The sequence below is a fragment of the Doryrhamphus excisus genome, chromosome 19 (genome assembly GCF_030265055.1).
Source record: "Doryrhamphus excisus isolate RoL2022-K1 chromosome 19, RoL_Dexc_1.0, whole genome shotgun sequence".
In the NCBI taxonomy this organism is placed as follows: Eukaryota; Metazoa; Chordata; class Actinopteri; order Syngnathiformes; family Syngnathidae; genus Doryrhamphus; species Doryrhamphus excisus.
The window spans coordinates 16,085,979-16,113,628 of NC_080484.1; the positions used below are offsets into that span (position 1 = coordinate 16,085,979).

General features: G+C 34.7%; 1 protein-coding gene across 1 annotated transcript; it reads right to left on the bottom strand.

The window, feature by feature from the left end:
* On the bottom strand, positions 1-27,237 carry vax1 (ventral anterior homeobox 1). Its single transcript, XM_058056664.1, has 4 exons — positions 27,221-27,237; positions 13,313-13,586; positions 10,326-10,513; positions 1-4,077 (listed from the first exon to the last, which is right to left on the bottom strand). Exons 1-4 carry the CDS (start codon positions 27,233-27,235, stop codon positions 3,547-3,549), a joined length of 1,008 nt encoding a protein of 335 aa, XP_057912647.1. The 5' UTR covers positions 27,236-27,237; the 3' UTR covers positions 1-3,546.
* Positions 27,238-27,650: the final 413 nt, after the last annotated feature.

Below are 27,650 nucleotides of genomic sequence, written 5' to 3' on the forward strand. Positions count from 1 at the left end.
GTATTGATGCATAACATCATGAAATGTCACATTTACCATATGAAAGAAATAGAAAATACACTATGCATGATATACATGATGATATATAGTGTATATATGTAGATATATTTATATTTATGCACATATTGGACAGCACATTTTACAAATCACACGACACGGCACTAAATACGTCATCGATAAGATTCGATTGATCAATCCGATCAATACATTCGTTCTTCATTTCCACCTGATGTCATCATTACAAAAGACAATAATTTACAATCCAGGAGAAAGTGGAAAACGTCCATGCCGCGGGATTCCTTTTTTCTTCAGGACAACACCCAAAACACTCACAATGCTACTCAAATCACACACAAGACGTTTTAGCAAAAGGAAAGGCTCCGCACTGCAAGATGGCGGTCTTCAACAAAGCATTGAGAGAATGACAATCCCGCTTCTTCAATGGACGATCTTTCTATTCAAAGTACTGCTGACTTCTGACGTCATGTACTTCATCTCGTGTATTTGAGTATTTGCGCACAAAGCCTATTCTTTCTCCACTTTAAAAGTGTGTCCAAAACTTTTCATATTCATAATACCCGATTCAATCTCAAACATCACTTGAACCCATGAGAAGCCATAAAAACATCACGGTCTACGTACTTCAAGCCAACAAATCCCAGGAAACGTGCCTGTCATGTGACGGTCAGACAGTTTCCCTCCAGCTTTTTTTATTTTGAATTACAGTGGAACCTCGCTTAGCATCATAAATTCGCCCGACTTTAACCAAAACGTACTCTAACCAAATAAATTTTTGCCATAACAAATCATTCATTAATTTTCTATTTTTCAAATTTTTTACCCGGAGAAAACCAACGCATGCACGGGGGGGATCATGCAAACTTCACACAAAGATGGCTGAGGGTGGGATTGAACTCGGGTCTCCTAGCTGTGAGGTCTGCGCGCTAACCACTCGACCACCGTGCAGCCCCTCTCTTTTTCATTTCTAATCCATTTCATGTTGAATTACAGTGGAACCTCGCTTAGCATCATAAATTCGCCCGACTTTAACCAAAACGTACTCTAACCAAATAAATTTTTGCCATAACAAATCATTCATTTTCTACCGCTTATCCTCACAAGGGTCGCAGGGGGTGCTGGAGCCTATCCCAGCTGTCTTGGGGCAAGAGGCGGGGTGGGGGTACACCCTGGACTGGTGGCCAGCCAATCACAGGGCACATATAGACAAACAACCATTCACACTCACATTCATACCTATGGACAATTTGGAGTGGCTAATTAACCTAGCATGTTTTTGGAATGTGGGAGGAAACCGGAGTACCCGGAGAAAACCCACGCATGCAAACTCCACACAGAGATGGCCGAGGGTGGGATTGAACTCGGGTCTCCTAGCTGTGAGGTCTGCGCGCTAACCACTCACCCACCGTGCAGCCCCTCTTTTTTTCATTTCTAATCCATTTCATTTTGAATTACAGTGGAACCTCGCTTAGCATCATAAATTCGCCCGACTTTAACCAAAACGTACTGTAACCAAATAAATTTTTGCCATAACAAATCATTCATTTTCTACCGCTTATCCTCACAAGGGTCGCAGGGGGTGTTGGAGCCTATCCCAGCTGTCTCGGGGCAAGAGGCGGGGTGGGGGTTCTCCCCGGACTGGTGGCCAGCCAATCACAGGGCACATATAGACAAACAACCATTCACACTCACATTCATACCTATGGACAATTTGGAGTCGCTAATTAACCTAGCATGTTTTTTTTGGAATGTGGGAGGAAACCGGAGTACCCGGAGAAAACCCACGCATGCAAACTCCACACAGAGATGGCCGAGGGTGGGATTGAACTCGGGTCTTCTAGCTGAGAGGTCGGTGCGCTAACCACTCGAACACCGTGCAGCCCCTCTCTTTTTCATTTCTAATCCATTTCATTTTGAATTACAGTGGAACCTCGTTTAGCATCATAAATTCGCCCGACTCTAACCAAAACATACTCTAACCAAATCCATTTTTTGCCATAACAAATCATTCATTAATTTTCTATTTTTTTCCTAATTTTCAAATTGTCTACCCACGCATGCACGGGGGGATCATGCAAATTCCACACAGAGATGGCCGAGGGTGGGATTGAACTCGGGTCTTCTAGCTGTGAGGTCGGTGCGCTAACCACTCGAACCCCGTGCAGCCCCTCTCTTTTTCATTTCTAATCCATTTCATGTTGAATTACAGTGGAACCTCGCTTAGCATCATAAATTTGCCCGACTCTAACCAAAACATACTCTAACCAAATACATTTTTGCCATAACAAATCATTCATTAATTTTCTTATTTTTTCTAATTTTCAAATTGTCTACCAACGCATGCACGGGGGGATCATGCAAACTCCACACAGAGATGGCCGAGGGTGGGATTGAACTCCGGTTTCCTAGCTGTGAGGTCTGCTCTTTAACCACTCGACCACCGTGCAGCCCCTCTCTTTTTCATTTCTAATCCATTTCATTTTGAATTACAGTGGAACCTCGTTTAGCATCATAAATTTTCACCCGACTCTAACCAAAACATACTCTAACCAAATCACTCATTAATTTTCTTTCTAATTTTCTACCCGGAGAAAACCCAGGCATGCGAGGGTGGGATTGAACTCGGGTCTCCTAGCTGTGAGGTCTGCACACTAACCACTCGACCGCCGTGCGGCCGATAACAAATCATATCAATCGGATTTTCCGAAATTTCGGTCAAAAATGACGGTGTATGCTAACGGAGGTTCCGTTGTAATTGAATTCATTCATTCATTCATTTTCTACCGCTTTTTCCTCACGAGGGTTGCGGGGGGGGGGCTGGAGCCTATCCCAGCTGTCTTCGGGCGTAAGGCGGGGTACACCCTGGACTGGTCGCCAGCCAATCACAGGGCACATATAGACAAACAACCATTCACACTCACATTCATACCTATGGACAATTTGGAGTGGCTAATTAACCTAGCATGTTTTTTTTGGAATGTGGGAGGAAACCGGAGTACCCGGAGAAAACCCACGCATGCACGGGGAGAACATGCAAACTCCACACAGAGATGCCCGAGGGTGGAATTGAACCCTGGTCTCCTAGCTGTGAGGTCTGCGCGCTAACCACTAGACCACCGTGGTAATTGAATTGAATTGAATTGAGAACATTCCTAATAGTGTGTCAAACATTCCGATTAGGGCCGTCACAGAATTTTCCTTTAAGCCGAGGGGCGGCTATGTGGGGGCTTGGGTCCATGTGCTGGTGATCAATATAGTGAGATATTACATATAATTATTCTATTATAATAATAATAATAATAATAATGATACCTTTGAAGAAGTGCAAGGTCATCATTTGTGGCTTCTTATGGGTTACAAAGTCAACATTTGACATCTTGTGCGCTCTTGGGAACCCTGACCTAACCCAAACCAGAGCGAGCGGGGGTTTTTGTCGTTTCCTGTTGGCACGCGGATGATGTGACGGACATGATGACACAGAAGAGACACAAGGAGCGAAAGAAGGACGATTAAAGTCAACACAAAGCTTCATTCCAGGTTCTTCTTGTCCATGGCGTCTTTGCCGTTGGTCCGCGAGTAAGGCTCGAAAGCAGAGGAGCTCAGGTAGCGGGCGGAGAGTTCCTGCAGGTTGCCGGCTAGCGAGGTGGCCATGGAAAGCGGGTTGGAGGAAATGCGGTTGGCGACGCCGCCGAGCAAGGAGGGCATGGGGAAGCTGAAGAGGCCGTGAGCGGCGGCGGCGGCCGAGCTCTGCAGACCCGGCACGGTCCCTGAGCCGGTGGCGGCGGGTAGAGGAGGGCTGCTGCCGGCTGCTCCTCCTCCTCCTCCGCTTCCGTTGACGGCTACGCCGAGGGAGGCCTGGCGGAGCGCCGTGCCCAGAGCGCCGCTGCCGCAGTGGGGCAGCATGGCGGGCAGGCCCGAGGGCGTGAGCAGACGACCTTGCTCCAGCAGTCTGAGGACGCTGCAGGTGGCCGCCGTCTCGGAGACCACGGAGCGCAGCTCGGAGTCTTTCCCCTGATCCTTCTTCTGCTTGGTGCGCCGGTTCTGGAACCACACCTTGACCTGGGGACAAAGACACAACGCCGTTTGGTCCTGACGGAAGCGTTCAGGAGCATCCGGAAGTATCCACATCCGCTCTCACCATTCCCGGCATGTGGAAAAACACTTTCTCATCACATCTCATTTATATATACACGTCTTATATTTCATTATATGGGTGTCAAACTCAAGGCCCGGGGGCCACGTCATATTATGTGGGCCATAAAAGCATAAGGCATGTAAAAAAAACACTTATTTTATTATTATTATTATTATTATTATTATTATTATTATTATTATTATTATTATTATTATTATTATTATTATTATTATTATTATTATTATTATTATTATTATTATTATTATTATTATATTTGTATATACATTTTAATGTAATTGTAGTTGTACTTTGTAAATAGCTGTGTTTTTCTTATTTGTAATATTATTGTAACAAAATTGAATATAGATTTATTTTTATCTATTATTTATTTAAATATGTTATTATTAAGAAAAAGTTATTATTGTAAAAAAAATTAATTATAATATTATAATAATAATTATTATTATTATATTTGTATATACATTTTAATGTAATTGTAGTTGTACTTTGTAAATAGCTGTGTTTTTATTATTTGTAATATTATTGTAACAAAAGTGAATATAGATTTATTTTGATCTATTATTTATTTAAATATGTTATTATTAAGAAAAAGTTATTATTATAAAAAATGTATTTACAAAAAATTATAATATTATAATTATTATTATTATTATATTTGTATATAGATTGTAATGTAATTGTAGTTGTACTTTGTAAATAGCTATGTTTTTATTATTTGTAATATTATTGTAACAAAATTGAATATAGATTTATTTTTATCTATTATTTATTTAAATATGTTATTATTAAGAAAAAGTTATTATTATAAATTTTTATTTAAAAATTATAATATTATAATAATTATTATTATTATATTTGTATATACATTTTCATGTAATTGCAGTTGTACTTTGTAAATAGCTGTGTTTTTATTATTTGTAATATTATTGTAATAAAATTGAATATAGATTTATTTTTATCTATTTATTTAAATATGTTATTATTAAGAAAAAGTTATTATTATAAAAATATTTTAAAAAATTATAATATTATAATTATATAATATTTATAAATAATAATATAATAATAATAATAATAATTATATATAATATTAGATATATATTTAGAAAATAGAAACAAATGTAATCAAAAAGACACACTGTACAGTAATTTGGGCACAAATGTTAATTAAAAAATGATGACTTCTAAAACACTTTTAGTTCATCGTATTTTTTTCTTCTATTTGTATTGATTAATTTTTTTATCAACTATAGAGCAAAGAAAACCTGTTTACCGTCTTCTAAATAGACATTTTAACATTAGCAGAGCCCCCTAGACATGACATAGCACCCCTATAGTCACCTTTACACTCATATTACCCAATATCGTAGAAATAATAAGCAAAAATATCAGACATAAATACTCATTCTCTCATCATACAACAATAGTACTATTAGTAGTAGTAAAAGTCGGTGTTGTGTAAGTTTCATGAAAGACATGAAGAACATAGATGATATCAGCTGATAATAACATCATCATCATAATCATAATCACTAGAATGATAATAATAATAATGCAAATAAAATACATGTCATGTGATATGTTGAAAATGGCTGACATGGCGTGGAAGCATGCATGCGCATTGTTACATTGGATTCAATCACTACACACACACACACACACACACACACACACACACACTGTACATATTACAACTATATAATATCATTATATTATATATTATATATTATATATTATTCATTCATTCATTCATTTTCTACCGCTTATCCTCACGAGGGTAGCGGGGGTGCTGGAGCCTATCCCAGCTGTATTATTATTATTATTATTATTATTATTATTATTATTATTATTATTATTATTATTATTATTATTATTATTATTATTATTATTATTATTATTATTTATTTTATTATTATTATTTATTATTATTATTAATTATTATTATTATTTATTTTATTATTTTTATTATTTTTATTATTTATTTATTTATTATTTATTTATTATTATTATTATTATTATTATTATTATTATTATTATTATTATTATTATTATTATTATTATTATTATTATTATTATTATTATTATTATTATTATTATTATTATACTGCATATGGAAATGATATCAATATCATTGATTGTATGATTTGGATGTGATTGACATAATATATGATATATATGATCATATATGATATAATAAACAGTAAATGCTGACACATCCACGTACGTATACAGGTATAGAAATACATAATTTAAGGAGTTCTAATAGGATGATTGTGGTATTTTTGTTTGAGTATAAAAGCCTTTCTGTCACAACACAATCAATCAATCAATCAATCAATCAATCAATCAATGATGGTGTTGATGGTACAAAGTGATTTATTCCTACAGTATGAAGGTGACATGTGTGATGTAAATATGTTGATGTGAGTGCTCCCTACACACAAACACACACACACACACACACACACACACACACACATATGACGATATTGCAAAAAAATATTGCAAAATATTGCAAATATTGCAATAAATGCATACATCCATTGCAAAGTATTGTTGCATACATGATTATGAATGTTGCAGCAATACATAAAAATAGTCGTGTGTGACATTTAAAATATGTAGTAAATATAAATGACATGGTGGAGTCCAATATATACAGTACGTAGTACATATACTCTATATATATATACTGTATCTATACATCTATATTTTAAATAAAAAAAAAACAGCAGTGACCGCGGGCTGCAAAAGGCCCCCCGGCCACCTTTGGACACTCCTGATGTAAAACATGCTTTCGGTGCAGGGCTGTCCAACATGGGGGCCTGCAGCTTTAACAAAAAATGTTTTTTCTATTATTATTATTATTATTATTATTATTATTATTATTATTATTATTATCTATTTTACTATTATTATTATTATGATTTACTGAGTAAAAATAGGGAAACAAAAGGCAAAATGATGACAACATCCTGGCAATAAGGAATCATTTTAGCTTGTGGCTAAAATATGGAAAATATGTCATAATATGTCATAATATTCATCAAATAAAATGAATGTATTGAGAGTGAAAGGTGTATTTATTATGTACACTATTTACCCTCCTTTATTTACACTTATTATTATTATTATTATTATTATTATTATTATTATTATTATTATTATTATTATTATTATTATTATTATTATTATTATTATTATTATTATTATTTTGGAAAGAAATACTAGCATTCTTTGGAAATTGCACACAAAGAACACAATCTTTTCAGTATAATGACTAATGTATATGATATTCATATGAATATCACAGTATAATGACTACTGTGTATAGTATTACTATTAATATCGCTGTACAATGACTACTGTATATGGTATCCATAGTAATATCACAGTATAATGACTACTGTACATGGTATACATTTTATATTGCAGTATAATGACAACTGTTTATGGTATTCATAGTAATATCACAGTATAGTGACTACTGTAGTATAAGGTATTCATGTGAATATCACAGTATGACTACTGTATACTGTATTCATAGTAATATTGCAGTATAATGACTACTGTACATGGTAATCATAGTAATATCACAGTATGACCACTGTATATGTTATTAATATCAATAGTTCAGTATAATGACTACTGTATATGGTATTAATATTAATATCACAGTATAATGACTACTGTATATGGTATTAATATCAATAGTGCAGTATAATGACTACTGTATATGGTATTAATATTAATATCACAGTATAATGACTACTGTAGATGGTATTAATATTAATATTGCAGTATAATGACTACTGTATATGGTATTAATATTAATATTGCAGTATAATGACTACTGTAGTAGAAAGTATTCATATTAATATCACAGTATAATGACTACTGTATATGGTATTAATATTAATAGTGCAGTATAATGACTACTGATTAATAGTGCAGTATAATGACTACTGTACATGGCATTAATATTAATATTGCAGTATAATGACTACTGTAGTACAAAGTATTCATATTAATATCACAGTATAATGACTACTGTATATGGTATTAATATTAATAGTGCCGTATAATGACTACTGTATATGGTATTAATATTAATATCGCAGTATAATGACTACTGTATATGGTATTAATATTAATAGTGCAGTATAATGACTACTGTACACGGAATTAATATTAATATTGCAGTATGATGACTACTGTATATGGTATTAATATTAATATTGCAGTATGATGACTACTGTATATGGTATTAATATTAATATTGCAGTATGATGACTACTGTATATGGTATTAATATTAATAGTGCAGTATAATGACTACTGTATTTAGTATTAATATTAACATTGCAGTATAATGACTACTGTAGATGGTATTAATATTAATATTGAAGTATAATGACTACTGTATATGGCATTAATATTAATATTGCAGTATAATGACTACTGTATATGGTATTTATATTAATATTCCAGTTTAATGGCTACTGTAATTAGCATTTTAGGAGGAGGCCAATAAAAAGGCCCCCACCAGAGACTACCTAAACACGTTGCAGTACAAGCCATGAAATACATGAATACTGCATGTTGCAGTACAGCCATGCATGCATGAATATGTTGTAGTGATGGCGATGGCGATGCTTAGACGTTGGTAGAAAATGGCGGCGCGGTAGAGCAGCCAGGGATGCCTTGCATGCTAAGTCAATGCAAACATCTTAGAAGAAAGGAACGAACCATCTGCTTGATGATATGCTCATCTTTCTTTACATTTGCAGTATTACTGCCAAACCTTCAAGTATTTTCTAATATGCTGAGGGTCCATCAACACCATCTGTGTGCCAACAATGGCCCCTGGGATACACATTGGACACCGCTACCTAGTTTGTCGTTCTTCCTAATCCTAATCCCATCCTGGCGTTGTTGTTTACTTTACTCAATCAAATCCTACATTTCTACTTGAAATGTACCTTGAAAAAAACTACAGTTTTTATTTTTTTGTAACACAATAGACAGTTGAAAATAAAACGTTTTTTTTTTTTACTTTATCGAAATAACCGTTTTTATTTTATTGAAAGTTTGGTTTGAAAGGCGGTGTGGGGTGGAGTGAAGGAAGGAAGGAAGGAAGGAAGGAAGGAAGGAAGGAAGGAAGGAAGGAAGGAAGGAAGGAAGGAAGGAAGGAAGGAAGGAAGGAAGGAAGGAAGGAAGGAAGGAAGGAAGGAAGGAAGGAAGGAAGGAAGGAAGGAAGGAAGAGTACGAAGAAAGGTCATACATGGCCTGCCAACTCTGCACATACTTACATATGTACGTACACACACACACACACATACATACATAGACATAGACAGGCATAGTACATGCATACATGCGTACATATATACAGACATACATACATACATACATACATACATACATACATACATACATACATACATACATGCATGCATGCATGCATAAAAACACACATGCAAGTGTACATACATATATGCATGCATAGTACATACATACATACATACATACATACATACATACATACACACACACACACATACATACATACATACATACACACATACATACATACATACATACACACACACACACACACACATACATACATACATACATACATACATACATACATACATACATACATACATACATACATACATACATACATACATACATACATACATACATACATACATACATACATACATACATACATACATACATACACACCTGTGAAGGACATATTATATCCATAATACTGCACTGACAAATCCATGAAGTGAAGAAATAAATATAGAGTACTAAATTGTCCAATATTTTATTCCAAGGCCAAGTGAAGGTCAAGTACGGAACTTGATCAAAGTCCAAGCCGCAACGATGCCTTGCACTGCTCATGTATGTATTTATGTATACTCTATACACGTGTATATATTGTGTACATATTGCATGGTAGTGTAATGTAGTATATTCTACAGGGAGTATATTTGGGTGAGGAGGAAGGCCATGACAGACGTAGCAGAGATGATAATGATGTACCGTATGCAAGCGTATGCAAGCGTATGCAAGCGTATGCAAGCGTATGAATGAAATGATATGACGATATCGATATGAAAAGTCATCGTGCCTACCTGAGTTTCAGACAGACTGAGCTGGCGGGCCAGTTCGGTGCGCTCCCGTCCCACAACATACTGACACCTCTGAAACTCCATCTCTAACCTGTACAGCTGCTCCGCCGTGAAGGACGTGCGTGTTCTCTTGGGACGGTCCAAGTCCAAACCCTTGGGTAGGATAATCTCCCTGATGGAGCCCTTTGCGTCTGGAACGATCACATGGTCTTTGGTCAATATCGCTAATATCGCTTGGCTGGTTCACTCCTCCTCCAAAACCTTCACTAAGACTACAGGCCCTGATAGCTGGACTTTATACTCTAGTATATCTACACGTACTATAGTATCCGTATCTATACATACTATCTAGATCTCCATCATGATTATGATTATGATTATGATCATAACTGAAGTGTGTTTTCATGCTGGCAATGCTTCAGCAATTTAATAAAGAATGGAAAAAAATATTCACACCATTTCTATCATGTTGAAATATCTCTCTTATTATTATTATTATTATTATTATTATTATTATTATTATTATTATTATTATTATTATTATTATTATTATTATTATCTCTCTTATATCTCTCTTATTATTATTATTATTATTATTATTATTATTATTATTATCTCTCTTATATCTCTCTTATTATTATTATTATTATTATTATTATTATTATCTCTCTTATATCTCTCTTATTATTATTATTATTATTATTATTATCTCTCTTATTATTATTATTATACTTCATATCAAGTATAATTGTACCACATATAAAGCAGGATTATACTTCCTCTAAAACACAATTGTACTTTAATTTCTTGATATGAAGTATAATTATGCTAAAGTATAACTTTAAATGAAGTAGAATATACAAGTACTCCACACAAAAAAAAAAAAATATATATATACGCCATAAAATGCTATTTGTTGAGAGTAATTGAAAGATGTATTATGTCAATAAAGCAGGATTATACTTCCTCTAAAACACAATTGTACTTTAATTTCTTGATATGAAGTATAATTATGCTTGATACGAAGTACAGCTGTGCTTTATGTGAAGTATGATTATGCTTTATACAAAGTATAACTTTAAATGAAGTAGAATATACATGTACTCCACAAAAAAAAAAAAAAAAAAATATATATATATATATATATATATATATATATATATATATATATATATATATATATACACGCCATAAAATGCTATTTGTTGAGAGTAATTGAAAGATGTATTATGTCAATAAAGCAGGATTATACTTCCTCTAAAACACAATTGTACTTTAATATCTTGATATGAAGTATAATTATGCTTTATACAAAGTATAACTTTAAATGAAGTAGAATATACATGTACTCCACAAAAAAAAATATATATATATATATATACGCCATAAAATGCTATTTGTTGAGAGTAATTGAAAGATGTATTATGTCAATAAAGCAGGATTATACTTCCTCTAAAACACAATTGTACTTTAATTTCTTGATATGAAGTATAATTATGCTTGATACGAAGTACAGCTGTGCTTTATGTGAAGTACAATTATGCTTTATACAAAGTATAACTTTAAATGAAGTAGAATATACATGTACTCCACAAAAAAAAAAATATATATATATATATATATATATACACGCCATAAAATGCTATTTGTTGAGAGTAATTGAAAGATGTATTATGTCAATAAAGCAGGATTATACTTCCTCTAAAACACAATTGTACTTTAATTTCTTGATATGAAGTATAATTATGCTTGATACGAAGTACAGCTGTGCTTTATGTGAAGTATGATTATGCTTTATACAAAGTATAACTTTAAATGAAGTAGAATATACATGTACTCCACAAAAAAAAATATATATATATATATATATACGCCATAAAATGCTATTTGTTGAGAGTAATTGAAAGATGTATTATGTCAATAAAGCAGGATTATACTTCCTCTAAAACACAATTGTACTTTAATTTCTTGATATGAAGTATAATTATGCTTGATACGAAGTACAGCTGTGCTTTATGTGAAATATGATTATGCTTTATACAAAGTATAACTTTAAATGAAGTAGAATATACATGTACTCCACAAAAAAAAAAAATATATATATATATACGCCATAAAATGCTATTTGTTGAGAGTAATTGAAAGATGTATTATGTCAATAAAGCAGGATTATACTTCCTCTAAAACACAATTGTACTTTAATTTCTTGATATGAAGTATGATTATGCTTGATACGAAGTACAGCTGTGCTTTATGTGAAGTACAATTATGCTTTATACAAAGTATAACTTTAAATGAAGTAGAATATAAATGTACTCCACAAAAAAAAAATATATATATATATACGCCATAAAATGCTATTTGTTGAGAGTAATTGAAAGATGTATTATGTCAATAAAGCAGGATTATACTTCCTCTAAAACACAATTGTACTTTAATTTCTTGATATGAAGTATAATTATTAACTTTATACAAAGTATAACTTTAAATGAAGTAGAATATACATGTACTCCACACAAAAAAAAAAAACAAAAAAAAAAATATATATATATATATATATATATATATATATATATATATATATATATATATATATATATATATATATATATATACTCCATAAAATGCTATTTGTTGAGAGTAATTGAAAGATGTATTATGTCAATAAAAATGAGGCTAAATAATGATGATAATTATCGTTATGATTATTATTATGAGACAATTGATGGTAAAAACGGGTAAAGTCAGGTTTGGGGGATATTATGATACTTGAAACGATACTTGATAGAAGATATTTGGTAGTAAATTTGCAAGATTTTGAAAGATGTGAAATCTAGAAATAAAAAAAAATATGATTGGAGAAAAGCAACATTTTAATGATATTATTATTATTTAAATTGACAATAGGAACGAGCGGAATAAAAAAAAAAAAACGGAGTAAGAAAAAGTGTGTGTGATGTTCCCAGGCATCGCGTGACGCCGGGCGTTACCTCGTACGAGTATCCTCCGACAGTAGTCCGGGTCTGCGGCGCCGGCCCGGTTCTTGTCACAGTTGTCCACAGCGGGCGAGGAGGAGAAGGAACCGTGCGGCTCCTTGAGGAAGCTTTTGGACAACCTGTCCTGGGAGTCCATGGCGTCTTTGCTCTCCGTGAGTCCATTCTTCAGAACCATTCCTTCCGTGTCTTGGTTGTACCTGACCTCCATGCTCACTTTATCCTCTTGGACTTGCCTCTTTTTTTTTTTTTCTTTCTCCCCTTCCTTTGTCTGCTTTGCAGAAAGAGAAAGGAGGAGATTGTGTGATGTGGTTTTGGAGCCTCACACACTTTGCCCACCAAAGGAAGAAAGCCGAGGATGACTGGCGCGGATCTCCAATGATCTCCGATGATCTCAGATGACCTCAGTGATGTTGGGCGTCTGAGTGAAATGTTGCGTCCCGAGACATCAGGCGAGCCGCAGATGAGTCCTCGCCGGTTTTCAACTGATTGCAGTCATTTTGCCGCGTGAGCTGGTGAAGACGTGGAAAAAGGCTCGGAGGGAAAAACGGTAACGCGGTTTTCCTTCCTGAGAGAAAATGATTGGTCTTTCCCGGCAGCCGAGCCTACCCCGGGACTCGCATCAGCCTACCTCGGTGCTCCGACAGCGTTGCTCCAGACCTCCCCAAACTTACTTTCCTTTTTTCCCTGTCTTTCATTTCTTCATCTCCCCAAAACCGACACCCCCCCCAAACCCACCACCCCCACAGCAGGCCACCCCACCACCACCACCACCACCCCCACCGCCACCCCAACTTTTCACTGTGCACCTGATTGCAGGCAACTTGTGGAAGGAAAGCAAAGCAACGGAATGGAACTCATCCTTCTTATTTCACATCTAAAGTACCGGACTTTTCTCTTTACGACTCCTTTTCTACACAAAGCGACCCCCCCCCCCCCCTCCCCAGATTTCCTTTCCCATTCGATACCGAGTCTAATTCAGACTGGTATCGCCGATACAGATCCCAAAGTAGTCTCCTTCACAAAGACATTTCACTCCTTTTTTTACTCTGAATTCAAAATGTAATTCATGTAATTAAAAAAAAATAAACCTGGAGTATATTGATGTAGCAGGGTGATTGACAATAATAATTTTTAATTTAATTTAATTTAATTTAATTTAATTTAATTTAATTTAATTTAAAAAATTTTTTTATATATTTTTATAACTTTTTGCAACCTTTTTTTTCATGGGCCCCACAATTTCTTATTATCTACACATTTTTATTGATTGCTTTTGAATACATGTATTATTTTTATAGATGATAAATTATGTTTCACTCCTTTTTTTTCTCTGAATTCACAATGTAATTCATGTAATTAAAAAAAAAAAAAAAACCTGGAGTATATTGATGTAGCAGGGTGATTGACAATAATAATTATTAATTTAATTTAATTTAATTTAATTTAATTTAATTTAATTTAATTTAATTTAATTTAATTTAATTTAATTTAATTTAATTTTTTTTTTTAAATATATTTTTATAACTTTTTGCAACCTTTTTTTTCATGGGCCCCACAATTTCTTATTATCTACACATTTTTATTGATTGCTTTTGAATACATGTATTATTTTTATAGATGATAAATTATGTTTCACTCCTTTTTTTTTCTCTGAATTCACAATGTAATTCATGTAATTAAAAAAAAAATAAACCTGGAGTATATTGATGTAGCAGGGTGATTGACAATAATAATTATTAATTTAATTTAATTTAATTTAATTTAATTTAATTTAATTTAATTTAATTTAATTTAATTTAATTTAATTTAATTTAATTTAATTTAATTTAATTTAATTTAATTTAATTTAATTTAATTTAATTTAATTTTTTTTTTTTAATATATTTTTATAACTTTTTGCAACCTTTTTTTTTCATGGGCCCCACAATTTCTTATTATCTACACATTTTTATTGATTGCTTTTGAATACATGTATTATTTTTATAGATGATAAATTATGTTTCACTCCTTTTTTTTCTCTGAATTCACAATGTAATTCATGTAATTAAAAAAAAATAAACCTGGAGTATATTGATGTAGCAGGGTGATTGACAATAATAATTATTAATTTAATTTAATTTAATTTAATTTAATTTAATTTAATTTAATTTAATTTAATTTAATTTAATTTAATTTAATTTAATTTAATTTAATTTAATTTAATTTAATTTAATTTAATTTAATTTAATTTAATTTAATTTAATTTAATTTAATTTAATTTAATTTAATTTAATTTATTCGTTATTTTTTTTATATATTTTTATAACTTTTTATTTTATTTTTTAAATACATTTTTTGTAAATAGTTCAATTCCTTGTTATTTACACATTTTTATTGATTGCTTTTGAATACATGTATTATTTAATATTATACAAAGGGCCAGTGACTGTTGGGGGGGGGGGGGGGGGGGGGGGGGGGGGGCAGGAAAAACAGATCTGATTTTGTGTTGGGACGATATCGTAAGTATCGATATTCCAGTATCGACCCACGCGCTCTCATCATCTTAACCTACACATTAGCACAAGCACCCCCCCCACATACCCCCCCCCCCCCCCCCCCCCCCCACGGCCCCCCACCCCGCCCCAACAAAACTGGTCATTAGCGCCGAGGCTCCCTACACTCTCTCACGCATGCATGGCCCCGGAATGGCCCCCGCCCCGCCCCGCCCCACCGCTCTCCAACCCCCCCCCCCCCCCCCACCGACCCACCCACCCACAGCCATCCAGCCAGCAACTCTTAGCTATTTTAATTGTCAGTGCAACAATATCTCTCAACACAGCAGTGGCCACTAATCCAATAAGACCATTGATTAGGCCACAAAGATTCAATTCAGCTCCTTCTTGTCACCTTAGCCGGCCACAAGCCCCCTTCAAGCCGCCCCCCTCCCGGAGTGCCATTCATGCCTTGATGGGAAAGAGAGAGGGAAAGGAGTGAAAGATAGCAATTATCTAATTGGACTATTAACAAACCATTCTGCTGGCCGGCAGTCTGGGGCTGGCTTTAAGGGCTGCGTGTTGAACTAACTTTATTCACGCTTCCAGCCTGACGTGGGCGGGATCCGGCGTGGGACAAAGGTAGAGAACGGGAGGGGAAAAAGGGCGCCGCTGAGGGGGAAGCCGAGCCTCGGCCTGGGAAAGAGATAGAGGATACGCCGACTCGGGCCTCGCACAATGGACGCCGTGGCGGCCCGCCGGCTGCTGCTGTCGGCCTTGTGCGCGTCCCATCATCATTCCTTCCATGCTAATCTCACACGCAAAAATATATTTAGGAATTTGGGGAAAAGCTTCTCAAAAACTGGGAAAAATCATCTTCTATTCTTCCAAACTGGACTCTCCATACGATATACCAGAAAGGCTTATTCATTACATCATAGCATGGATTATTATTATTATATATTATTATTCTAAACAAAGCAAATAGAACAACATATGTTGTGTGATTGTTTGTGCTAATCTCATACAATCAATAGCATCCTCCAATAGAATCAGCTAAAAACACCCTGGACTGGTGGCCAGCCAATCCCAGGGCACATATAGACAAACAACCATTCACACTCACATTCATACCTATGGACATTTTGGAGTGGCTAATTAACCTAGCATGTTTTGGACGAGTTTTTAGTGCGAAGGCCACACATCTAGGAAACCGGAGTACTTATTATTGCTTATATCAGGGGTCTCAAACACGTGGCCCGCGGGCCAAACGAGACATTTTGGAGTGGCTAATTAACCTAGCATGTTTTGGACGAGTTTTTAGTGCGAAGGCCACACATCTAGGAAACCGGAGTACTTATTATTGCTTATATCAGGGGTCTCAAACACGTGGCCCGCGGGCCAAACGAGACATTTTGGAGTGGCTAATTAACCTAGCATGTTTTGGACGAGTTTTTAGTGCGAAGGCCACACATCTAGGAAACCGGAGTACTTATTATTGCTTATATCAGGGGTCTCAAACACGTGGCCCGCGGGCCAAACGAGACATTTTGGAGTGGCTAATTAACCTAGCATGTTTTGGACGAGTTTTTAGTGCGAAGGCCACACATCTAGGAAACCGGAGTACTTATTATTGCTTATATCAGGGGTCTCAAACACGTGGCCCGCGGGCCAAACGAGACATTTTGGAGTGGCTAATTAACCTAGCATGTTTTGGACGAGTTTTTAGTGCGAAGGCCACACATCTAGGAAACCGGAGTACTTATTATTGCTTATATCAGGGGTCTCAAACACGTGGCCCGCGGGCCAAACGAGACATTTTGGAGTGGCTAATTAACCTAGCATGTTTTTGGACGAGTTTTTAGTGCGAAGGCCACACATCTAGGAAACCGGAGTACTTATTATTGCTTATATCAGGGGTCTCAAACACGTGGCCCGCGGGCCAAAGGAGACATTTTGGAGTGGCTAATTAACCTAGCATGTTTTTGGAATGTGGGAGGAAACCGGAGTACCCGGAGAAAACCCACGCATGCACGGGGGGAGAACATGCAAACTCCACACAGAGATGCCCGAGGGTGGGATTGAACCCTGGTCTCCTAGCTGTGAGGTCTGCGCGCTAACCACTAGACCACCGTGCCGCCCATTATTACCAATAATTCCTTTCAGCTGCTAATTTATCAGTAGTACTGGTGTGAATACGTAAGTGTGACATTGTGTCGCGAGTAAAAGAGCAGTGGTGGAAATGTTTGTTTCCGAGGGACATAAAGCGAGTTAACACGACGCCGCAAAGCAGAGCAAAGTCATTGGGGCTCCAATATGACCCCGCGTGTGAAAGGACGAAGTTGCGCGCGTTGCCGTGTTGTGATGGCTGACGGCTACTTTGTAATTTTTTTGTTGCAAAAGCCTTTTAGCCCTCGCGATGCAGGAGGGGAGGCTCGTGTGGAGAGCGCAGGCCTTGGAGAGGCGACGACATGCTAACTGAAGATGAATGCCGACATTCATGGCTCTTCTTTATGTCGGGAAATGTGCTGGTTATGTTCCACAGTAAGAGAGCAAGCTGTTCTTGAACTCTCTAATAGCTTGTTTTCAGCCGCGCTGGATTCTCCGAGGGTTTGAAAACACGCCGCTGGGAAACCATAATCATTATCATTAATAACTCTTTTTTTTTTTTTATTGCAATTGAAATTTACACACTGGCTTTCATCATTTAAAACAGTTGACAGGTGAGCTAACGACTGGAACGCATTGCTGTGTGTGTTCACCTTTGTTGGCGTCGCAGATCAATCGTCCAACCAGATTATTCATCATAGTTCATCACAGGATGATTAATTTGCAACATCAAATGAAAAAAAACACCAATTTATTCTGTACTTTACAACAGAAAGATAAATAACAGGAAAGGATTACAGTAATCCCTCCTGTATGGCGCTTCGTTGCTTCCATACTCCAACGTCATCAGTCCGTTTACACCAGGTACGACTGCTTATTTATAGAAGCAATATTTGGGTACTTATAGCATAGAAAACCTCTTTACCGACTTCTAAATACGCTTTTTAACATGATTAGAGCCCACTAGGCAGGAAATAACATCCCTATAGCCACCTTTACACGGCGATTACCCAATATGATAGCCATAATAAGATCAAATGAGACATAGATAACCTGTTTCCCACCTTCTAAATATGCTTTTAAACATGATTAGAGCCCACTAGGCAAGAAGTAACATCCCTATAGTCACCTTTACACTCTTATTACCCACTATGGTAGCCATAATAAGATAAAATAATACATAGATAACCTGTTTACCGACTTCTAAATATGCTTTTAAACATGATTAGAGCCCACTAGGCAAGAAGTAACATCCCTATAGTCACCTTTACACTCTTATTACCCACTATGGTAGCCATAATAAGATAAAATAATACATAGATAACCTGTTTACCGACTTCTAAATATGTTTTTTAACATGATTAGAGCCCACTGGGCAGGAAATAACATCCCTATAGTCAACGTCACACTCCTATTACGCAATATGGTAGCCATAATAATATAAAATAAGACATAGATAACCTGTTTACCGACTTCTAAATATGCTTTTTAACATGATTAGAGCCCACGAGGCAGGAAATAACATCCCTATAGTCACCTTTAGACTCCTATTACCCAATATGGTAGCCATAACAAGATAAAATAAGACATAGATAACCTGTTTACCGACTTCTAAATGTGCTTTTAAACATGATTAGAGCCCACTAGGCAAGAAATAACATCCCTATAGTCACCTTTAGACTCCTACTATCCAATATGGTATCCATAATAAGATCAAATAAGACATAGATAACCTGTTTACCAACTTCTAAATATGCTTTTTAACATGATTAGAGCCCACTGGACAGGAAATAGCATCCCTATAGTCACCTTCACACTCCTATTACCCAATTTAGTAGCCATGTTGTTGTTGTTTTTCTTTCAGTAGCCATAATAAGATAAACTAAGACAAAGATAACCTGTTTCCCGCCTTTTACGTAAATGCACTTTTTAACACGATTAGAGCCCTCTAGACATGAAATAACACCCCTATAGCCACCTTCTTTTACCCAATATGGTAGCCATAACAAGAGAAAATAAGACATAGAAACCTTCTAAATACACTTTTTAACATCATTCCAGCCTTCAAGACTATATTGGGCAATAGGAGTGTAAAGGTGACTATAGGGGTGTTATTTCATCTCTCAAGGGCTCTAATGATGTTAAAAAGTATATTTAGAAGGTGGTAAACTGATTTTTCTTTGCTCTATGAAAATATTCCATTCCTAAATAAGCAATCTTACGAGGGGGATTACTGTAGATAGATAAAAAAGAGAGATAGACGGATGGATATACAGTGGAAGCAACGCCCCGGTTAGTGTGTATTTGGTTAACATTCACGTGTGGGCACGTGATCCAAGATGGTGGCGTAAACAAGCTGGCAAACACAAACAAATTTCCCCAATGAGGGACGAATTAAGGCATATCTTAATCTTAAACCAAGGCAAACATTTTGTATGTTAACCAGGACGGATGTTAACCGAGGTACCACTGTCGTGGCTTTCTGGGACAGATTTGTTTGTTTCTTTTGGCTTTTTCCTGGTTAAAGTCTTTGATTTGGCTTGAGCCCGTTATATTACGGATGCCCTTCCGGACGAATACCGATGACGCTTACTAGTCGAGATTTGAACCTGGGCACCCTAACCACTACACCACGGCGGGCTCTTTCTGAGAAGATGATCTACATATCTACAATATATGGGGAAAAAAATTTTGGTTCGCATCTGTTTTGGTTAGAGTCTGACCTTCTGGGAGCAATGAATGATGTTAACCAAGGTTCTACTGTATATACAATAAATATACAGTAGATAGAGTCAGTACATATATAAGTGTGACTGCTGGGTGTTTTCGTGCAGCGCAGCGATGCCACGCACGTGATTAGCGTTGTGCTAATGTGCTTTTGTCAAGTGCAGCAGACGGCAGCCTAAACGCCACCACAAATCCACAACAGTCATTTCTCTTTCTCTAGCATCTCCCTGAGTAGTTTTAGGTGACACTCTTTTGTCCTGCAGACGGCGCCCGGCCCGAGTTTATTGTCGGCGCTGTAATTTGAGCACTTCTTTTTATTGCTGCAACAGTTACTTTGTCATTGGCAGCCATTGTGTGCAGCAAAGCCTGATGGGAACAAAGGCAGGAATTCTAAAAGAGTTTTTTTTGTTTGTTTGGTTCACAGTTTAGCCCAGTATTTGACAACACACACGTGTTGTTTCTCGTTGTTTTCATCTTATTTTGTTCATTTTGTCTGTGTTTACAAACTCTTGCTCTCTTTTTGAAAATCCATCCAATATGCTAGTACAGGGGTGGGCAAACTACGGCCCGGGGGCCACATCCGGCCCGCCAAGTGTTTGAATACGGCCCGCCCAATCTTTCCAAAGTATTTAATTTAAACTCAACATACAACCTGGCATCATGGCCTGAGCCAACCTTTTGATGGTTGTATCAATTTCGTTTTTTGACATGGTCTGTTGTTTACAAAGTGCTCCTGAAAAAAGAGACACAAGCACATAATAATAATAAAAATTAAAATAATAATTATTATATTATTATTAGAACTATTATGATTATTATATTTATTATATTAAAGCTAATTCTTATATTAATTATATATAATAATATTGTTATATTTGCATATTTTACATAATAATAATATAATAATTATTATTTTAATTTTATTTTAATTATTATAATATTTTATTATTTTTAAAATATTTAAATATAAATATAAAATAATAAATAATAATAGCAGATTGCATGACAATTTTACAGATACAATAATATCAGGTGGACTGTTACGTGTAAAATATATAGTCTGCCCCCCCCCCCCCCCCCCCCTCCGGAAATTTTGTTATATCAATGCGGCCCGCGAGTCAAAAAGTTTGCCCACCCCTGTGCTAGTATATGCTTTATTCCTTTATTCCCAATGTACACACACACACACACACACACACACACATTAGCATTCGCTTCTAAACACGCCGTCTCGTCTTCACGCCTCATGGCACTCGCACGCCGCACGATAAGAGACAAATTATCCATGCTTATTCCGCTTCAAAAGCATATTCTAAATACTAATATTCAAATATTCTATCTATGTAAACTGGACATTCTTGATTTGTTTTTATATTTTCATCACACTTGAATGTTTCAGATCATCAAACAAATGTAAATATTAGTAGATCAAAACAAAAGGAAGTGGAAAGGAAAGTGCTTCCATTGAGAAAAAAAAAGCCATGTATAAAGCTCTGGGACTCCAGCCAACCACAGAGAGAGCAATTGTCCACAAATGGCCAAAACACGGAACAGTGGGGAACCTTCCCAGGAGTGGCCGGCCAACCAACGTGACCCCAAGAGCGCAGTCACGTCTCATCCGAGAGGTCACAAAAGACCCCACGACCACATCTAAAGAAGTGCAGGCCTCACCGACCTTGTTGGTAAAACAATACCAAACGGAAAATACTAAAATCATATGTTTAATAACAACAATAATAATAATAATAATAATAATAATAATAATAATAATAATTATTATTATTATTATTATTATTATTATTATTATTATTATTATTATTATTATTATTATTATTATTATTATTATTTTTATATTATTATCATAATAATATAATAATTATTATTATATAATAATATTAACCTTATATTAAACTTATTGGTAAAACAATACCAAACTGAAAATACTAAAATCATATGTTTAATAACAACAATAATAATAATAATGATAATAATAATAATAATTATTATTATTATATTATTATTATTATTATCATAATAATTATTATATAATAATATTAACAATTATTATTATTATTGTTGTTATTAAAACAATACCAAACGGAAAATACTAAAATCATATGTTTAATAACAACAACAACAATAATAATAATAATAATTATTATTATTATTATATAATTATTATTATTATTATTATCATAATAATATAATAATAATTATTATATAATAATATTAACAATTATTATTATTGTTGTTAGTAAACATAGGATTTTAGTATTTTCCGTTTGGTATTGTTTTACCAATAAGGTCAGTAATTATTATTATTATTATTATATTATTATTATTATTATTATCATAATAATATAATAATAATTATTGTATAATAATATTAACAATTATTATTATTATTGATATTAATATTTAATATTTTGTTTTACTATAATATAATAATGTCATGTCTAGAGAGCTCTGATCACATTAAAAAGTGTGTTTAGAAGTTAGTAAACAGATTTTCTGTCTTATTATGTCTACTATATTGGGTAATAGGAGTGTAAAGGTGACTGTAGGGGTGTTATTTCATGTCTAGAGGGCTCTAATCACATTAAAAAGTGTATTTAAAAGGCGGCAAACAGGGTTTTTTTATGTCTCGTATGTCTTATTATGTCTACAATTTTGGGTAATAAGAGTATAAAGGTGACTATAGGGGTGCTATTTCATGTCTAGAGAGCTCTAATCACGATAAAAGACACATTTAGAAGGTTGAGAACAGTTTTTTTATGTCTTATGTGTCTAATTATGTCTATTATATTAGGTAATAGGAGTGTAAAGGTGACTATAGGGGCGTTATTTCATGTCTACAGGGCTCTAATCATGTTAGAAAGCGTATTTAGAAGGCGGTAAACAGGTTTTCTATTGTAAAACTATGAGTATATATAGTAGGGGTGGGTGCGGAACGGAATGAAGCAGCATACAGTAAAGGAGGGATGGCGGTACATAACTGTGCAGCCGTGTGAAGCACTACAATATCAGCGAGCAGTGTTTACAGTAAGTAAAAGTGAACTCTGTGTACTCATAACGCTTTGACTGATGAATGTGTGGTAAAGTTTATGACTAAAACACCTTTTAAAAGACGTCCTTGGAGCTACATTTACTTTCTGCCTTTCTTAAAAAAAAAAAAAAAAAAATGTGCGGGTGTAATAAACCAAACAGGGTATATGGTCTAAGTAGCGCTAATTGCTGAACTCTTGACTCACAATTTTCATTCAAACGACGCAATAAGGTATGAAGCCAAACCTTTAAAAGGGTTTACAAGGTAGCGCCCATGTTTTGATGATCTAAACAGGCGGTCTCCCTCATAGAAATGCCACTGTCCCTGAAATACCTGTGCCAATTCTAACCTGCTTTTATATCTGCCGGCAAAATCATCATTAGTATGACAATGATTGAATTTGTGCGATAAGTACAACAAGTAGAACAAATACAACCGTACCATGAATCCAAAAACAGTTTTTATGCTGAATCAGGGAAATATCGACCGTCTAAATAACAAGGATTAGCCACACCGCCTCAAAATAGCCCATCACCCATAGCATTTATTTTTTTCATGCAATTTAGCACTCATATATGTGCACTTTGAAATCATTTATTTGATGTAAAGTGTGTTGGAAATTAAATGTATTATTATTTTTATTATTATTATTATTGTCTTTATTATTATTTTATATATATTATATTATTATATTAGATTTGTTATTATTAGTTATAGTAATGTTGTTATCATTATATTATTATTATTATTGTTAATAACAATAATAATATTATGACTATTATTATATTAATATTAACAACAATATTAATATAACAATAGTATTATCATTATTATTATTAACAACATTCTTCTTATTATTATTATTAACAACATTCTTCTTATTATTATTATTAACAACATCCTTCTTATTATTATTGTCTTTATTTTTATTTTTATTTTTATTTTTATTTTTATTTTTATTTTTATTTTTATTTTTATTTTTATTTTTATTTTTATTTTTATTTTTATTTTTATTTTTATTTTTATTTTTATTTTTATTTTTATTTTTATTTTTATTTTTATTTTTGTGCTTGTGTTACTTTTTCCAGGAGCATTTTGTAAACAACAGACCACATCAAATAACCAAATTGATAAATTGTATGTTGAGTTTGGAAAAAAACAGGCGGGCCGGATGTGAACCTCGGGCCGTAGTTTGCCCACCCCTGCCCTATATACACACACAGTAACTCTATTATATTTATTTAAAGTTCATTTCATTTCAATAAATATCAATTGAATTTATATTGTATATTTGTATGAGTATTGAATGAATATAATGTAGAATTATATTGGATAATTTTGATGAGTGCAAAGCACATTTCACTGAATATAAAGTAGATTTGAATGAGTAAAGTAAAACTAAATAAATATAAAACAGATTTATATGCGTATAAAGTCGATTCATATTGAAATAAATGTAAATGTAAATGAGTATAAAGTAGATGTATGTATGTGTTGTTCACACTGGTCTTCTTTTTTAACCTTGTGTCGCCCCCTAGCGTCCTGTAAATCTCCAAGACGCTGATTTGAACGATTACGCCTGCCAACAATTCCCATTTGATCCCAACGTGCTGTTATGATGTACAGTATTGTTTGTTTGTGCAGATGAAAATAAGTTGGAATGGACAGAAATAAGCACGTCAACATGATAAGAGGGATGCTGTCATTTACATGCTTGCCAGCAGAGGTCACTGTTGCCCAAAACAAAAGTTGGATAGAGCTCAATATAGACTTACTTTTTTGTCATAAGCAATATAATATAAGCCAGGGGTCTCAAACTCAATTTACCTGGGGGGGGGGCACTGGAGCTAGGGTCTGGGCGAGGCTGGGCCGCATCAGGTTTTCCAAAAAAAAACAAAAAAAACGCATTTATTAAAAACAGTTTCAGTTTTTCCGATTTTCTACAATAAAAGCTCTGATAAAACATTCCACTGTTCTCAAATTTTTTTTCTTTTTTTTCTACACAAAATAAGATGAAAAATAAATAAATAAAATAAATATATATAAATAAATAAATATAATAATAATAAAACGGCAAATAATAAAAACCACATATAGTTGGCGGGTAGACAAATTATTTTTTTCATATTAAAATGAACAAAGCATTATTAGAGCCCTGTAGACATGACAAAACACGACTATAGTCACATTTATACTCTTTTTATTTACAACATATTGCGCAACTGCAGGGTCTCGAGACACATGCTAACTCGCAAACTAGAGAGCTAGCGACCTAAACGGTAGCCTTCAAGTTATTTCCTTTAAACTTAAATAGCCAAAAAACTTACCACTTCCACACGGATAGGGAGGATAACTATTAACAGTTATTTAACCTTTAACATGAACATTAATCAAATGTAATAATTTTTTATGGGTACATGATACCATACAGCATCCATATCAAACATTAAACTTTCATATCAAGGCGGGGGGCCTCAAACTAGTGTCCTGCGGGCCATGATTGGCCCACGGGCCACGTGTTTGAGACCCCTGATATAAGCAATAATAAGTACTCCGGTTTCCTAGATGTGTGGCCTTCGCACTAAAAACTCGTCCAAAACATGCTAAGTTAATTAGCAACTCCAAATTGTCCATAGATATGAATGTGAGTGTGAATGGTTGTTTGTCTATATGTGCCCTGTGATTGGCTGGCCACCAGTCCGGGGTGTACCCCGCCTCTCGCCCCAAGACAGCTGGGATAGGCTCCCGCACCCCCTGCAACCCTCGTGAGGATAAGCGGTAGAAAATGAATGAATGAAAGTGAACAACAATTTTGAGAATGTGTCAGAATGAATATTAAAAACCAAACAAGAACAAAAACAACATGAGAACAACATCCTAAATAGTATTATTAGGAATGGTATTAAGAAAGCAGACTATCCTCCATCTTGGGAAAAATTAAACTTAAAACACTTGTAGGCAACACTAAAATCTTTCAGAACTCAAACCATGCTCTAAAATGAGTGATTTCAAGAAAAACTACAAACGGTTAAAATACAAAGAAGGAACCTGAACCACAACGTCAGGCTGTCTACAGCAATTTTAAGGCTAAAAGTGTCATTATATTGTTTTTGGCTTTCCTTTATTAGACTACATTTCCTTTTCGGTGCTTTTATTTTGTATTTGTTTCCTGTTTTGGCGCTATTGACGGAGCCTTTACTAGCCGCTACTTCCCCATAGTGCTGCAGTTATTCTTTATCTGCTTTTTTTGCCATTTGCCTTACCGGTGCTTGTGTCTACTTCCACCGGCTTGACTCACATATGAGTGACGTGTTTTTTACCTGCATTTGGCTCCAGTCTGTGGTTAATTTAGCTTGTTTGTTTTCCGATTAATTTAGCTTGTTTGTTGTCGATGAATTGTTTGAATAACTGTTGGAATGTCATATTTACAACACTACTAAAGCATTGTTTTGGCGCTGTAGACGCCAATTGTTTGGCGGTAATTGTTAAACGGTTTTAAAACGACTTTTCACGGTTTAAAAAAACAACTTTTAAAATTAGCTAGCTTACCTGACACACTGCCATAGGCTTCTATGGTCACGTGACAAACACGTGACCACTCACTTTAGGGATGAGCCGTGATGAGTTCACGCACAACGCTTTGGGGTTCAAGTTGTACGGCTTCTTATGGCTTTAATGATACACAAAAATATATAATGTGCCATTTTTCCAGGGTAAAACTTGTGGTTGAATACTTGGTAAATACTGTATAGATGCTAATCACCAATACGGATAGATAATTAGCATGTGTGCGGATGACAGTGCAGAATCATGCAGGATGTCCTGCAAAGCAAAGCATAGCTGCAGTAGAAATCAGGGAGAGGTCCATACAAATGTCGATCCCATCGATACCAAGGGCGGTAGGAATATTGGGTCAATACTAGCTTGACAAGATGGATGAATTGATGGATGAATTGATTACAAATGCTGCAATCACACA